Source organism: Leucopleurus acutus, assembly GCF_964270905.1.
Source record: "Leucopleurus acutus genome assembly, chromosome: 9".
NCBI lineage: Eukaryota > Metazoa > Chordata > Mammalia > Artiodactyla > Delphinidae > Leucopleurus > Leucopleurus acutus.
The window spans coordinates 91,365,216-91,382,028 of NC_139144.1; the positions used below are offsets into that span (position 1 = coordinate 91,365,216).

General features: G+C 35.9%; 1 protein-coding gene across 4 annotated transcripts in view; it reads right to left on the reverse strand.

The window, feature by feature from the left end:
- Positions 1-16,813, reverse strand: part of CNOT4 (CCR4-NOT transcription complex subunit 4) — an 81,379-nt gene that overhangs the window by 51,501 nt on the left and 13,065 nt on the right. For 2 of the 4 annotated variants that reach the window (XM_082846402.1, XM_082846404.1), the window contains exons 2-6: positions 14,358-14,555; positions 7,217-7,303; positions 6,373-6,474; positions 5,505-5,630; positions 2,633-2,757 (exon numbers count right to left, since the gene is read on the reverse strand). In XM_082846402.1, coding sequence (XP_082702528.1) covers positions 2,633-2,757; positions 5,505-5,630; positions 6,373-6,474; positions 7,217-7,303; positions 14,358-14,555 — 638 coding nt within the window. Of the gene's footprint in view, positions 1-2,623; positions 2,758-5,504; positions 5,631-6,372; positions 6,475-7,216; positions 7,304-14,357; positions 14,556-16,813 lie in introns of all 4 variants that reach the window. The other 2 variants (XM_082846401.1, XM_082846403.1) reach the window with 1 other exon arrangement.

Consider the following 16,813-nt stretch of genomic DNA (forward strand, 5'->3'; position numbering starts at 1 on the left):
TTAATAAGGGATCACAAAAAAATAAAGAAAGCTAACTACTGTTAAAACGCTAAAAAGACATTTGTAAATTCCAATTTTCACTTCCAATCTAAAGAAAAAAGCTCAATAAATTAAAAATAGCAAGGTGTTTTCGCATTGTGATTAAAAATTTATCTCAAATAAATGGTTAAAATCATATTTAAGAGTGAATAAAACACTGGAGAGATCTCTATAAAAGTAATGCAACAGGATGCCTGCTAGCACCACTTTCTAACACTGTTCTTTAATTTTTAGCCTAGGGATTCTCAAGTAGGAAGAGATGATGGTGGGAGATCCGATTTTAAAATGCAGGGAAAAGACCAAAAAAAATCTTTCCTGAGAGACACAAAAGACTTAAATAGAGAGATATACCACATTAATGGTTGAGAGGATTCAATGTTATACTGTAGAATATAAATTCTCCCAAAATTGATCTAAACTCAAGTATTTTGAAACAAACAGACTTGGTCAACTAATGGGAGAAGCCAGTCTATATACTGCACAGAAAACACTTAAATACCAATAAAACATGGCAAAAAGATACGAATTCACAATGCATAAGTTCACTATATTAATCAACTATAAATCAAAATGAGATTTTTTGTTTATCAAATTGGTAAATGTGCAGAAAAAAATACTCAATTCAAGTAAACAGGTACTCACAATCATTGACTCAGAGGTCCTAAGAGCATCAAAACTATAACCAAAATGTTTACATGAAAAAATGTTCATCACAGTATTATAAATAATAGCACCAAAATGAAAGTAAGATAATATACATCAGCAGGAGACTGGTTTAATAAATTTTAAATACTCACATATAATGGAATACTACACAGTCATAAAAATTGCTTTCATAACATGGGAAAATATTCATAATAATGGGTATTAAGTTTTAAAATGTAACAAACCAATGTGTTTTGTGTATATATACATTCACAGGAAGGAAAAGGACTACAAGGAAATATACACTGCAAGGAAGATACATCAAATCATTTTCAGTGAAAACGTCTGAGTATTGAGATCACATACAATTTTTACTTTCTTCTTTATGCTTTTGTATATTTTTCAGATTTCCTTCAATAGAAACATGACTTTTATATTCAGGGAATAACAAATGTAGCAAAGAGATCATCTAAATTTTACGTTTCTGCTCTGAATTCTCTAGGGGCTATAAACCAGAATATGACTTTAATTAGAATGACAACACTTTTAATGAGAATAAAGATGTGCATTTAAAAGCATCTGAAATAAATTTTTACTACAATAACCTCATTCTTATATAATGCACTACAGAGTTAGCAACCAATGAGGTAAATAATAGCATAGGTTCATAATAAAATAAACATATGGGGTGGGGACAGAAAGATCAACGGAAAGGGTCAAAGCTTATCAACCCAAAAAGATTTTAAACTTAGCTTTTATTCTTAGCTTTGATAAAACAAATTTCACATAGTTTATTATATAGTAATTTTATGTTTTGCTCTATGGTCTCATATATTTATATACACATGTACATATGTGTGTGCAAAGAAATAGGAAGTATTTAAATTTGAATTGCCTTTATAAATAATCTTTACTATCAAAGTGAATAAACTTAACAAGGACTTCAAGAATTTAAATACAAGAATAAGTTTTGAAGAAACTGACTCTGATAACAATTCATGTAGTTATTATTAGCTATGTTTAAAAAATGGCCCTTACATTTTAGTGCTAAATAAACATGGGACTACAATGGGACTATGTAATAACCAGACATTTAAAACATCACTTAAACGAATTTAACTTTGGAATAAATTTTTTTAAAAAGAAAATCAACCTATTTAAATTAATTACAGCTATTTACTTTAAATGAATTCACTTTACAAAAGTCAGACTTATAAAAAAAAAAAAAGATCCTGACACATCAAACTTAAGGTACATTCAGAATAAAGTATAACCCCCAAATTATTGTTTTATTAATCATACCATTTTCTCACAGGCCATAACCAAATACAATCCAAGATGTGAAGATCATCATATCAGAATAAGACTCAATACATAAAATTATAAATTTGTTTAAACATCAACAGAATATAGGTCTACGCAAAAATAAGCTGTCTCCAAGATGAATAAGCTCTGAATATGGGATACCCTCCTCACTCAGAGGACATAAGACTTCGGTGATTCCTGAGACTAGACAACCATGAATACTTCTATCCCCAACAAAAAATGCTTCAGATAACGCCCACTGTCCCTTTTACAGTGTTTTCCCCCTCATTACATCAGGAGGGAAACCCCAATTAGGTGACAAGAGCCTTTTAAATAACCCACATCTCTTAATTTCCTTTTTATCAAGGAGAGTGTTCCCAGGGCTCAGGGTAGTCTGCAAATCAATGCAAAGGGGAAGCATCAAGAGGCTCATCTGCAGTATTACCAGGGAGCAGCAGGCAGCAAATATTCAAACCCAGAAATTGTGACTCAACATTTCCTATATAGTACCACAATTCTGCACAAATGACAGACACTGTCAAGAAGGATCCTGCCTGAAAAAGATATAGAATGAAAAGAGAAGATTGACAGACATGAAGGTAAGGTATCTGATTACACTAATATCGGTACTTACGTATCATACCTCTGCAGTGGTGTCACTTTGTTCTTATTCTTATCAACTGAACCCGTAGACAGCTGAAGAAAATTGGGGTTTAATTTATATAATTCTTGAAGTAGCTTCTGTTCATATTCTTGGTGTTTACCCGCCTAGTGGAAGAAGAAATTAAAACTGCAGTGGGACTCACAAAGTGGCTGGTATAAAATGCTGATGTACTTTATGAATTACTAAAGCTATTCTAAATAAAACACATAAGGATTTGTCATGGCGTCAGAGAAACCTGTGAGGAAAATGTCACAGAACTTCTAGACCAATGAAAGTTCTTGCAACAAAACTACAGGAGACATATTCCATTAACTAAGGCATTTCATCACCCACTTTATGTGGAGAAAAGAATATTAACAGACAACATTTTTGCTAGTTTAAAAAACTAGAGGGGCCCTTTTAAACTTACTTCCCCATCTTTCACATAAGAATTAAATCTTCTAACAGGTCATTACAGAATTTTCTGAAAATCACTGAAAAATTAGTCTCTCTTTTTAGAAGATTGATAAGTAACACACAGATGAAGAGTTTTACTATAGTTTTCATTATCCTTACACTAATTAGCACATTAATTTGTTTTTACATAAAAGTTAATATATTTTAAACTTTAGACCAGAGGATGGCAATTTAGAGCCAGCCACTTTGGTTTTATAAATAAAGTTTTACTGGAACACTCATGCTCATTCATTCATGTGTTATCTATGACCTCTTTTGTGCTACAACAGCAAAGTTGAGTAGTTGCTGCAGAGATCATATTCCCAGAAAACATAAAATATTTACTAACTGGCCCTTTACATAAAAAGTTTGTGAATCCCTGCTCTATACACAACAAAGACAACTCTGTATTTACTGGAGTTGGTAGCTGTCTATCAGAAGGCAGTGTCACAAATGTGATGGAATAAATCAGAAAGACTGACTGTGGAAACTAGGCACATACAAAAAATAAATTACAGTACAATGAAATTACTCTGAATAACTTTTTACTATCTGCATGTATATTATGACTGCAATGACATTTTTTACTTACCTGCAGGGTTGTTAATTATTTTAAAAGTGTGGTCTAAATAGACGTTATGGGAAAACCAAAACCAGAACAGAACAGATCAAAGCAAAAACAAAACAATAAAAACAAGGGCAGTATCATCTAATTGAGCACAACTGTATCATATATATTGCACAATGCATTGTTCCCTGTTCTGAGAGGGCTCTTGCCTGTTCACCTGGGTCTATAAATATTTCATATGGTACTAAATTTTGAGTTATGCAGTAACAAGGAAAGATCTGGTTTTTGCCATGATATAATTTGCTCAAGTTTCCTTTCTACATTGACAAAGTGTTTTAACGAGGAAACCCCTTTTCAAAGTAATTCTGAACTAAGATAAAGAAGAGCAAGATGAATTCAGGACAACAATATGAAATGAATTTTAAATTGTTAAGAAAAAACACAGTTTAGATGCGGATTTTACATCTTTAAAACATAAAAAACCCTGAAAATTCTTTCTGCAAGCAATACTTCAGGACATATTATGGCTTTCGTTAGCCACAAAGAGCTCAAATTGGTATTCAAATGATTTAACAGGGGCAGTTCATAGAGACAGGTTAAATCCCATTACAAATAAATTCTAAGGGACTGTCCATCCATGTCCTTTTACTCTTCAATAATACTTAAGTGAGATCAACTGGGGCACAGAAATTCCTTGACAGAGATTTTCATTGTAATAGTACCCATAGGTAAAGCACAGTTCCCACTAGTCAAAATTCAGCATGAAATGGTTCAACCTTAGACTTCATCCAAAAGAAGAAAAAAATCAAGATGCATTTATTGGATAAGCAAGAAATAAGTAAGTCATCCATCCCCGTTAAATATCACAGAGAACTTATTTTAACACTGTTTTTAGATCATAAAGACAATACATACTGTCAAGAAATCCCAATATATTTATTATAATGGGATTTAATCTGTAGCAACTCCAAGTCAAAAAAGGTAATATTTCATTTCATTTAACAATCTGCTCTGAAAGGAGCCCCTCCTAGACTGTCTCTAGTTTGACTTGGAGAATGAAAGGCAGTAATCAATGCCCCCCACCTTCTAAATGAGAAGTATTCCTGCAAAAGTCCACAGCAACAATCTGAAGTCCTCACCTATAACAGGGAAGTGCAGTATTGTGCTTTGGCATAATCCTCATTTAATATGCCGTATGGTCAACATTTTTACTTGTAAAGGCATGTTTATACTACAAATTGAAAGGAGACAGGAGAACAGGAAATGTAAAAAAGAACACAGGAAAATAAGCCTTCAATTCACCCTTTACAGGACACTGACTCACTGGATACTTTCATGGGAAGAATCATTTTATAAAAATAATGTTAGCTTTTCAGCAGCATCTAATAGAGTATTATTTTCTAGCATGCTCTGTGAAGAGTAGAGATGGGGTGGGGGACCTCATAATTACAATATCCCACTTGGCTTTCATTTTGCTGACATTCCCCCTAAAGTAGCATTTACCAAAATGCTTTCCTTGGTCAATTAAGTCCTGGTTCTACATACCCCTCTGGGATATGTATTAGCATACTAAAGACTCTAAGAAGTGTTGCTGGGGTTGGGGGGGGAGTCTATTTATCTTCATTAATCAAGCATTTTCAAACTCAGTGGACCACAGAACCACTTTTATTGTAACAATATCCTGCAGAACTGACATTCCATGGAACACTATGTATTTGGAAAATGCTACTTTAAAGTAATACCAGTTTAAAGAAAAAGAAAATTCTTAGTTTTTGCTTTTGTAATTTTAACTTATAAAGAAAAATACTTCCTTTTCTGCAAAGTTGATAATTCACATTACTTTACTACCTGCATTTCCTCTTTTGTGAAGCTGGCCGCCTCGTCCCCCAATTCATGTAGGTACATGCAGTCAGGCTTTGGACACTGCATATTCTTTAAGAAGTAACTGCAGTATTTTGTTGTACCTAGAGATGCCTGCAGCAAGAGGAGGAAAGCGGAGGGGGGGAGGGAAAAAGACCCAAAATGTGAACTGACACCACAATGAAAATTTCCATATTTAGTGTTTTCATTTCACCTAAAATGAGGCACAGGCACAATAAAACAAAGTATGGCTGTGAATACTAGAGAACTAAACTATTATTAGCAGGATTTATTAAAGATGATCATTTAAAAGAACTAAAAAAAAAATCTCGGCCTATGGTTTCCAGAGCTTGAGCACCCAGATTTATTTCCCTAGAGGTCAGAAGAGTAGAAAGACAAAATCTGTTCCGCGTTTTAAGTGGTTAGGCACATAAGGCAAATTCCTTTTTCTAATTATGCCATCCTTCTTCCACTTACTTAAAAGCATTGCTTGGTGGGAGCCTTCATGCAAACCTGAACTGATCAATGCCCAAATATTTAAGGACAACAAATCAGAACAATTATCTATTTCTGACAAGGAGAGTAATAAATCCATTTTCACAAAATATGTGTAAATATAAGGAGATTTTTAAAGATTATCCCTTAATAATGAATGTGTTTACTCCTAGCTGGTAAAACAGGACCCTACATAGGTCAGTTATAAACAAATTAGCTGTCATAGGTTGGAATGGATGCCTAAGAAGCAATCTTCAAATTAGACTCCCTTCACGTAATATGTAAAAGCTACGCTCTTCTCTAGTTAATACACGTTATCCCTTCCCCCTTAAAAAAAAAAAAATCAAGAGGACCGTATTACCTTAAGTGTTCTGCCATCTACCACCACATTGTTGACACACTGTATAGCTCTGAGAGCATCTTCCGACCGGATATAGGTTACGTAAGCACTGGCGCTTGGACCCTAAAGTGAAAACCCACTGTTATTAGTATCAAATTCAACAAAATTATCTTGCAACCTGCCTAAGGAATTCTAAAGGCCTTTACTACTACTTTCATTAATAATAATGACAATGATTAGAAGTAGTAGTAGCTTTGATTAAACCATATACTAGTTCATCTTAAGATAATCATACTTAATAAATTTTATCTGATTTTAAGTAGACTAAAATAAATATGAATAAAATATCATCTTTGGCTTGGCATCTATTTTTTTAAAAAGTCATCTGACAGGCTCGTCAAGGTTACAAAAAAACATACTTTGAAAGTTAGATAAAAAAAAAATAAGATTTGAAGACAGTGTCAAACTATGTTCTCCCCAAAATAAATGCAATCTGTAAGAGTATTCTATATGCTAATACCAGCATAACAAAGACGCTGTATTAAGTTCACAGTATCTGAAAACATTATTAGAAATCATTATATAATTTAACTGCCTGATAATAGACTCAATTCCCCCTCCCCTTCAAACCATCACTAGATCTTTGTTTTACTATTTCCGTCTTATTATTATCAATTCACAGTTAAGTCCTGAAAAGGTCAAATAAGCACCAAAAATTCCCCCACCCCACCAACAGAGGTCACTACACTGCTTAAATCTTTGACCCTTAAGCTTTCTAATCACAGAAAGCAAGTTTTCCTTCTGAGCAGCCCAGGCCAAGCCCAGACCATAGGGAGGAAAGGCAAAAATCCCTATAATTAGTTACCTGTGAGCCTGCATATGATGTGCTATTATTGATGACAACTTTATGTATTTTACCAAACTTCCCAAAATATTCTGGTCGTTTTAAAACCTATAAAAGAAGAAGAAATAAGGTATAAACTGTCTCCATTTCATCAACTTTATCCTTATAATGGGGACATATACCATCCCTCTTCAGTGAAAATAAAATAATTTTTAAAGTTTTCTAGTAAATGTGACTACTTCCTCATTACAATTTGTGTGGTTAACCTACAGGAAAACATCAACAAAGTCTAAAAGCTATTCTTTATTGACCCACTGAATAGAAACTGAGACTTACTAAGTTCAGTATTATCTATTACATTCTAATATCTACACCAATAATCTAAGGGATTTTAGCTTCACAGTATTCTTAAACACAAAACAGATCAAATATCTTAACCACATTTTCATTAATAGATGATCATTATAAGAAAGTAATTCTCAGAACAATGACCAAGATTATGTATTAAACAGAAACAGAAACTCAAGAACAGACACCAGTAGAGACAGTCTTTACTCATAAATCTATTGTATATAATATTTTATATATTATATTAAAGCATTATTTATAAGTTATGCATTCCAAATATGGTAACAGAATGTTCTTCAAACTTCTACGCTTTATTACTGTGTGTGTCAATAAATTTTCCTTATGTCAATTTCACCATTTCTCAACTGTCTCCTGTTTTTTTTCCTCTCTTTTTCCTAATAAATAACAAATGTGAGGTTATGGATGAAAAAAAACCTGGGGAAACAAATTTATACAATATTTTCTCTACTACCTGGTTACTTCTTTGTGGTCATTTTCCCTCATACTTGTGTCATCTCCTTTACTATGTGATCACTATATGCATTCACTTAGCTTCTCTAAAACTTACTTAACCTTGGCTAACCTGATACAAAAACCTCTCCCATGATTTGCAACTACCTCAAAATTAAATTTGTTCTTTTCCTAGAATTCATCTATAGACCTACTGTTCCTACAATCTCTCCAAATAGCAAGCTCTCTCTCAATGAAAGCTTTTTTTTTTTAACATCTTTATTGGGGTATAATTGCTTTACAATGGTGTGTTAGTTTCTGCTTTATAACAAAGTGAATCAGTTATACATATACATATGTTCCCATATCTCTTCCCTCTTGCGTCTCCCCCCTTCCCACCCTCCCTATCCCACCCCTCCAGGCAGTCACAAAGCACCGAGCTGATCTCCCTGTGCTATGAGGCTGCTTCCCACTCAATGAAAGCTTTATGCACATATCTGTTCAAGTATGTGCAAAGTATCCTTACCAAATACTCTTATACTCTTGATAATATTCTCACATACTTGCAACTTAGCTAATATGTTCTGCATCTGACAGAACCAAAGCTTTGTGAAACAGTCTGTGATTGGGGGTGTCATTAATTCTTAACAGTTTTCAACTTGATTTATTTAAATTTTTTTACCTTATTTTATTTTAGGTTTTTATAAGTATAGGGTTTAGGCCTTATGTTTTCTACAGCCAATTTTAATGGATTAGAAGGTGAAGTGCCTACATTGGCTTTCAATCTTTCTTCTACCCAAATCCCCCGAGGGATATGGCGGTAGGTGTGGTAAAGGCAATGACTCTTGGGTTGTTCACAAAAAAGTCTTAGAATAGAGGGTTAGGGAAGAGTATACCTTGAAAAGCTTTCTGGCCAGTGGAGTATAGAACTGTATTCAATATTCCAGCTTGATGCATACCAACTCAGCAAAAGGCCTCAGCCAAAATACCTGCTTCAAAGGATTCAGGCTGGTTACAAGTTGTGCTGCATCAGCAGCTCATATCATATCCAAGTTTACGGCAGTAGTTCTCAATAAAGGCAGCATCAAGGGAAGCTGGAACATTTTGGAACTCTGTGGGAGCTTTTATTAGGGGAGGTTGTCAAAGTAACTGGGAGACACTATTCGTGTTCAGTGGATGGGAGCCAGGGAAAGCTTACAGCACTCAGGCTAGCCCTGTACCACAAAGAATTGTCCTGCACCACTTTTGAATGTTCTACAAGACATTCATCTAGCTGAGAGGCCTGTTTACAATTAAGTGAACCTAGAAACAAATTATAAACATAAAGTAGTTCCCCACAGTTTTGACATATGTTGAATTTAAAAGCAAATAGTGTGTAATTAAGGGACTACCACAAGTGCTTTGTTTGAAATTTTACTAAGAATTGCTTCAGAAAAATCACATCATTGGCACTTCATGGTACCTGAGGTGCCAATACATACACCTGTAACAATCTGCCTTTGTAGTTGTCATATTCACAGTGATTCTACAAACAGATGCAAGCACCTATTTTATAACATACTGGAAAAAAAGTACTTTACAAACTTATATATGCATACAAGTCATTTGAGAATATAGTTAAAATACATATTTCAGACCCTGAGAGTCCGCATAATTAAGCTCCCAGGTGATACTAATGCTACCAGCCCAGCGGCCACACCTTGAGTAGCAAGGTTCTAGAGCAGAGCTACCCAAGTATTTACATGCAGAAATAGTCTTTTTATAATTTTTAATTTCTCCTTCATTTTTTTCAAATTATGTATCTACACAGACAGATATTATCAAGAAGTCATTGCATGAAACTTAAAGGGTGTTATAAAATATAAGTTTAAAAAAAGTGGGTACTGGGTGTGAAAAGGTTAAAAGCTGGCTTATGGATAACACCTTCATAACAACATAAGATTTGTACATAATTACACTGAGCAGCCAGAATAATATTTTCAAAGCACAAATCTAGCCATGTCATTCTGTTCTTAAGAATAGTTAATAGCTTCCCATTGCCTTTAAGATAAAGAGCAAACTCGTTAGCATGTTTTAAAAGCCCTTCATTATCCCTTACCACTTACCTTGTCAGCCTCCTCTCTCACCATTTCACTCTAATTTTCCAGCCAAACAAATCATTTGCAGACTGAGCTCTTTCTCATCCAGAAGCATTTGTATAACTCCTTTACCTGAAGCACTTTACCCCAGAGATAGCAGGAGAGTACACATCTTCCCCCCAAGGTCAGGTACCATCTCTTGTGCCTCCACAGCACACAGCACTCCTCATAGTGTACTGTTGCTTTTATAAATAAACAGGCGCTACCTTTTTATTGGTTTATGTTCAATGTCTTACACAATGCCTGGCACACTGTAGGTACTTAATAAATGCTTATTGAAAAATTAAACTGTCTTAGTATTGAACAAAAAGAGTAACATGGGGGACTTCCCTTGTGGTCCAGTGATTAAGAATCCGCCTTCCAATGCAGGGGATGAGGGTTCGATCCCTGGTCAGGGAACTAAGATCCCACATGCTGCAGGGCAACTAAGCCCACACGCTGCAACTAAGACCCAACACAGCCAAATAAATACAGATCTAAATCTTAAAAAAAAAAAAAGAATAACATGGATATAAAACACTAGTGGGCCTTAATGTATTAGAAAATGGCCTATGGCTGATAAGAAATGGTTTGCCCAGGCAAGGGAAATTTAAATAATTTAGACGCTCTATATTAAGTTGCACATTACAGATTCTGTCTGAACATAAGTCAACGAGCAAAACAATACTCTAGTAAATAAAAAAGGTAAAGAGTATGGGTAGCAGGCAGAACACCCTGCATATCACCACATTACCCATATATTTAATGTCCTATACTTACTTCACAGTGAGCCAACTTTAATACTCATTACCATATAAAAGGCCACATGATAGAATTATAAATTCCCAATGGAATACCTAATGTGTAAAATGTCTTCCTATATATTCTTTGGGAACACAGTCAAGTGTTCATGAACACCACAGAGAAAATAAAAAATGTGGTAATCAGATGGAAGGATGGATGGATAAATGGACGGATGGAGGAACAACAGACCATTCACTGGTGTAAAATACATTGGAATAGGAGCTCTAAGACCAGGGAGGGAGGATGGGGCTGGGTTTCTAGCCCTGGCTCTGCTATGAAATAGCTGAGTGATCCTAGGCAAGTCACTCAACTTCCTTGTGCGTCGGTTTCCCATTTGTAAAATGAAATGTTTGCGTCTTTAAAGTCTTTCAGTTCCTCAAACAAGCTGCTCTTTCACGCAGTCACGAACCTGAAACATCCTTGTCCTTATTCGCTGCCCAGCTAATTCCTAATCATTTTTAATCATCCTTTCCTCAGGAAGGCTTTTTGTGGATCTCTGTACTAGCTAAATTCCCCACTGTTACATGTTCTCAAAAAGCCCTGTACTTCCGTTTATAAATGCTCAGCATGCTTACAAGGACTTAATTCTGTCTTCTCCACTGTCTGTAAGCTTGTACGGGTAGAGACTGTCTGCTTGCTAAACCACTTCATCTCCAACATCAAAGTACCTAACAGATTGTAAGTATTCAAGAGTTAATTTACAGAATGAATGAATTAGGTTCTGACAATATAAATTTTTAGGATTTAGGAGATGATTAGCTCTAATCATTACCTCTAATTACCATATCTTCTAAGATAGTTTTTTTTTTCTATTGAGCGATAAATGAATACATTTGACTATCAATCTTGGCATGAAGTTTTCAGATGTACAAAAATTATTTTCAAAACAAGCTTTAAATTTTCCTAAATGTTCCTGTTTTGCTAATCAGAATTCAGTCAAATATCAAACTGTCATCATCCAAAACTAAGTAAATCACAGGGATCTTCTTTGTCTCAAAAGTTACCCTAACAATTTGAAACTTCGAGTTTTCTAATGAAGCTGACTTTAACTTTTCCAATCTGAAAGGGTTAGACAGTTACATTAAGAAAAATTTTAAAGATAATATTTAGAAGTAGTAGGATTTAATAACTAAAACACTAATCTCTGGTCTTCCTAGGCTTTCAAGAGAAATAAGAGAGAGAAACTAATGTTTAAGAAAATTCACGGGCTTCCCTGGTGGCGCAGTGGTTGAGAGTCCGCCTGCCGATGCAGGGGACACGGGTTCGTGCCCCGGTCAGGGAAGACCCCACACGCCACAGAGCGGCTGGGCCCGTGAGCCATGGCAGCTGAGCCTGCACGTCCGGAGTCTGTGCTCCGCAACGGGAGAGGCCACAACAGTGGGAGGCCCGTGTACCGCAAAAAAAAAAAAAAAAGAAAGAAAGAAAATTCACTGTCCTCTCACCAAGCACAATGATTTCAAAAGTATAAAACCAGGACAGTGATTTTTAAGTATATTTAGACTCATGATAAAATGTTCTCTCTCACTAGCCAACCCCTAGATTAATTTCTTTCTATGTAATAGTTCTTCAGATTAATCTTACTAACATCATGTTATTTGAAATGAAAATAAGAAATCTCTGTACATAAGTAAAAACCAACCACAGATTCTAAAGAAGAGGTAGGAAACCTATAATCCAAACATCAGACTGAGACTATGGCTTAATTTTATCCAGCCTTTGGGTGGTGCTCTGTATGCCTCCAGTACCACAGGTGACTGGATTTTGTATTAAGAAAAGCAAGTACATCCATATCCAAGAGTTATAAAATCAAAATAAAAGTTCCATTAATTTACTGGAGTAACAGGAAATTCCCTGGTCGCCTAGTGGTTAGGATTCCACGCTTTCACTGCCATGGCCCAGGTTCAGTCCCTGGTCAAGGAGCTGAGATCTCACAAGCTGCATGGTGCAGCAAAAAAAAAAAATTAGTAGGAATAAATAGAGGTAGGTAAATAAAAAACTTGCAGAGGCAAGAAATGATCTCTGGTTGGAAAAAAAAGTAGTGTTGAAAGAGAGAGACAGAAGCGTTGGGACAAAGTTGTGGCAGTGTTCAAGAGTGAAGTGGGATTCTGCCTGTCTGGGGAGTTAAGTATTAGATTTAGGAAAAAGGGAGAAGTGGCTGCTGAGGTTAAGTCATAGGCCTAAAATGAGCTCTCTCCTTATCATCTCTTATTAAAGAAGTCTTCTCCAGTATGAATCCTCTGACTTTGGAAAGAACGTCTCCAGAAGATCATGTAGCCCACTAATGCCAGCATCTCTGGACCTAGGTCCTAGTAATTCTTGAGCTGCCTCCACATTTATTACCAATGATAAAGACTTCTTAGTAAGGTCACCCTGATTTTTCTCCTCTACTGATCATGAAGCCTTTCACAGCCTCAATACACAGTAAACTTATCAGCAATAAATATTTTTTATTGTCTCTAAACTGATTTGTACAAAATCAATGTATAGACACCTTAAATTTCCTCCTTCTGGGGCCTTTAGCCCACTTAGCCAAGTTCAAAGATTCCCACCTCCCTAATCATATTCATTACAATCCTCCCTCTGATTGTGACCATCATGAGCATTACTTCAAACCCTTCTCAAGGAGTACTTTTGACAGATCCCCCAAATTCGGCTCTCTCCAACATTCTGGTTGCCAATCAGTTTCTATCTGCCTTCCCAACAATCTAGTCAGCACCTCCTGGTATATCAGAAACTAAAAGTTAGCAGATGTGCATCCATGGGCATCAAGGAAAGTTATGAGTTCAACATTATTCTAATAAGGCTGGTGGAGGAAGGAGAGAAAAGAGTTAAGTAATAAACAAAAGGGTTAAGACGTCCCCTGCCTCCAAACGAATGACAAAGAACCTGGTCCACAGTTTCCGTTCATCAAATTCTCCCTCTTTCCCCAAAACTGGCTTAAAATGAATGAGTAAAGAATGATGATACAGTATAGCAACAGTTCTATCACTGTTCTATAACTGAGGTTCACTACTTGGGCACGATTTAAAAAAAAAAAACACAGATCTTTGGTGGGTTCATGAAACTGCATCTTCACTGTTGGTCCTTAATACAGCTACAGAAAAGAGGAAACACACAGAGCAGTCATGTCACATTAGCCTTAAGAGCAAAATAGAACCATTATCCAACTTTCACAGGTTATTAGCACTAAAGGGGACTTTAGAGATCTAGTTCAACTGCTTAGTTTTACAACTGAAGAAAATGAGCCAGGGAAGATTAATACATTTGCCTAAGATCACAACTGGTCATTGGTTTCTTAGTGATTATTAAAAAAATATTTCCCATTTTCTCCTAAGTTTTAATATTTTCAGGTAAATCCTGCAGTTGGGCAGAGTCAGCTATTATTTCCAAATATACAAAAAGAAAAAATGCCAAGTTGAGAAAGAAAAGAGAAGAAGACTTACCTCTGGGTCTGCTAGGCGCTGAGACAGACCTACAACAAAGACGAGGTTTTTTTGTACAACACGTACACTAGCCAAATGTTTGCGATTTTCTGATATTTTCTGTTTTCTCTCATTTTGTTTCTGTTTTTTCTCATTCTTTATCCTTTGCAGTTCTTCCTGGGAGAGTGGTTTATAAACTGCTGGGTCTTCTGGATATGGCTGTAGGCATAAAACAAATATAGAAGTTAGCATTAAATAAACAGAAAACTGTATGAATAACAATTATCAAATTCTGGATGATGTGTATGCACATCACATCTCCCTTTGTTACAACTCCCTTTTTATGAATCTTTTCAGTTTTTATTTAATAAAAGTTAAATGTTATATAGAATTGTTTTAAAATACTATTTAAACCACTTATTGTGCTGAAATTTGAAACATCACCAAAGGTTCTAAAATTTAAAACAACAATATTGGTATTCCCTACAATGCCTAGCACACAGTTTACAGGAAAATTAAGCTTCTAAGGTACTGTGTGAGAGGCAAAGAGTATAAGTTCTCTCATCTAAATATGGGTTTATGTATTACAATCAACAAATATTTAATGAAAACTTACTATGTGCTTGGAGATTAATGAAGTACTTATTCCTTAATACATTCCCAGTCTAAGGACACAGATGAGCAAATAAACAGCAATACATAGATCCTCTGGCCCAGGAGTTTGAACTTAGCTTCAACACTTATTATCCACGTGGTCTTAGACAAGTCAATTAAACTCTATGCCTCCATATCCTCATAAGTAAAATGAAAATAATCTTAAAGGCTGGTGTAAAAATAACACTCATAAAGCAATTATTGTGTGTAACTGGCACACAGTAATCCCTCAATAAATACTAGTAATTACACTCTTACAATGGTTTCCTCTCTCATCATTATAATTTTGTTTTCATTCCTATTGCTAATGCCAAGACTACTGATGGCCTGAATAAGAGCTGTGGGCTCACACTGCCTGGCTTTGAAACTTGGATCATTCTTTACCAAGAGACCTTGGCAAAGTTATGTAATCTGTCTGCCTCAGTCTTCTATTCTGTAAAATGCGAATCAGAGTACTTTATTCAGAGGGTTTCTGTGAGAATTAAGAAAGACAACACACTTATAAAGTAATTAAAATTGTGTTCTGCACAGAAGCATTCAATAAGTCAGTTATTATAACAGCGAGCCCTCCATATCTGCTGGTTCCACATCCTCAGATTCAACCAACATGGACTGAAAATATTTTGAGGTAAAAAATTCCAGAAAGTTCCAAAAAAACAAAACTTGAATTTGCCATGCACCCAGCAACTGTTTACATAGCATTTACATTGTATTTACAGCTATTTATATAGCATTTACATTGTATTAGATATTATATGTAACCTAGAGATGATTTAAAGTATATGGGAGGATGTGCGTAAGTTATACCCAAATACTACACTGTTTTATATAAGGAACCTGAGCATCCACGGACTTTGGTATCTGCGGGAGTGGGGTGTGGTGTTCCTGGAAACGATCCTGTGCAGATACCAAGGGACAACTTAACTACTACAAAAAACAGTCAATAATAAATGGAAGATGGAACACACTAAATAATAATATCTAAAAGCTGAATGTGAAGAGATCCCAGAAATGGGAAACTGTGCCTATCAGAATATCAGAAGTGGGGATTAACAGAAATCCTGCCATCAAGAAAAAAAGTGGGGGACTTCCCTAGTAGCGCAGTGGTTAAGAATCCGTGTGCCAATGCAGGAGACAGGGGTTCGAGCCCTGGTCTGGGAAGATCCCAGATGCTGTGGAGCAACTAAGCCCATGCACCACAACTACTGAGTCTGTGCTCTAGAGCCTGCAAGCCATAACTACTGAGCCCACGTGCCACAACTACTGAAGCCCGTGCGCCTACAGCCCGTGCTCCGCGGCAAGAGAAGCCACCGCAATGAGAAGTCTGCGCACCGCAACAAAGAGTCGCCCCTGCTCGCCGCAACTAGAGGAAGACCGCGTGCAGCAACGAAGACCCAATGCAGCCAAAAATAAAATATAAATAAATAGGGCTTCCCTGGTGGCGCAGTCGTTGAGAGTCTGCCTGCCGATGCAGGGAACACGGATTCGTGCCCCAGTCCGGGAAGATCCCACATGCTGCAGAGCGGCTGGGCCCGTGAGCCATGGCCGCTGAGCCTGTGCGTCCGGAGCCTGTGCTCCACAACAGGAGAGACCACAACAGTGAGAGGCCCGCGTACCGCAAAAAAAAAAAAAAAAAAAAAAAAAAAATATATATATATGTATATATATACATACATATATAAATAAATTTATTTTTTAAAAAAATGAAGAAAGAAGTGGGAATCAGGAAGAGAGGAGGGAGTATCCACAAGCATGAAAACTTGCATGCCTTTAACATAAAGTAACTTTCATCTTTTCATACATAAAGTTTTAAAAATTAATTA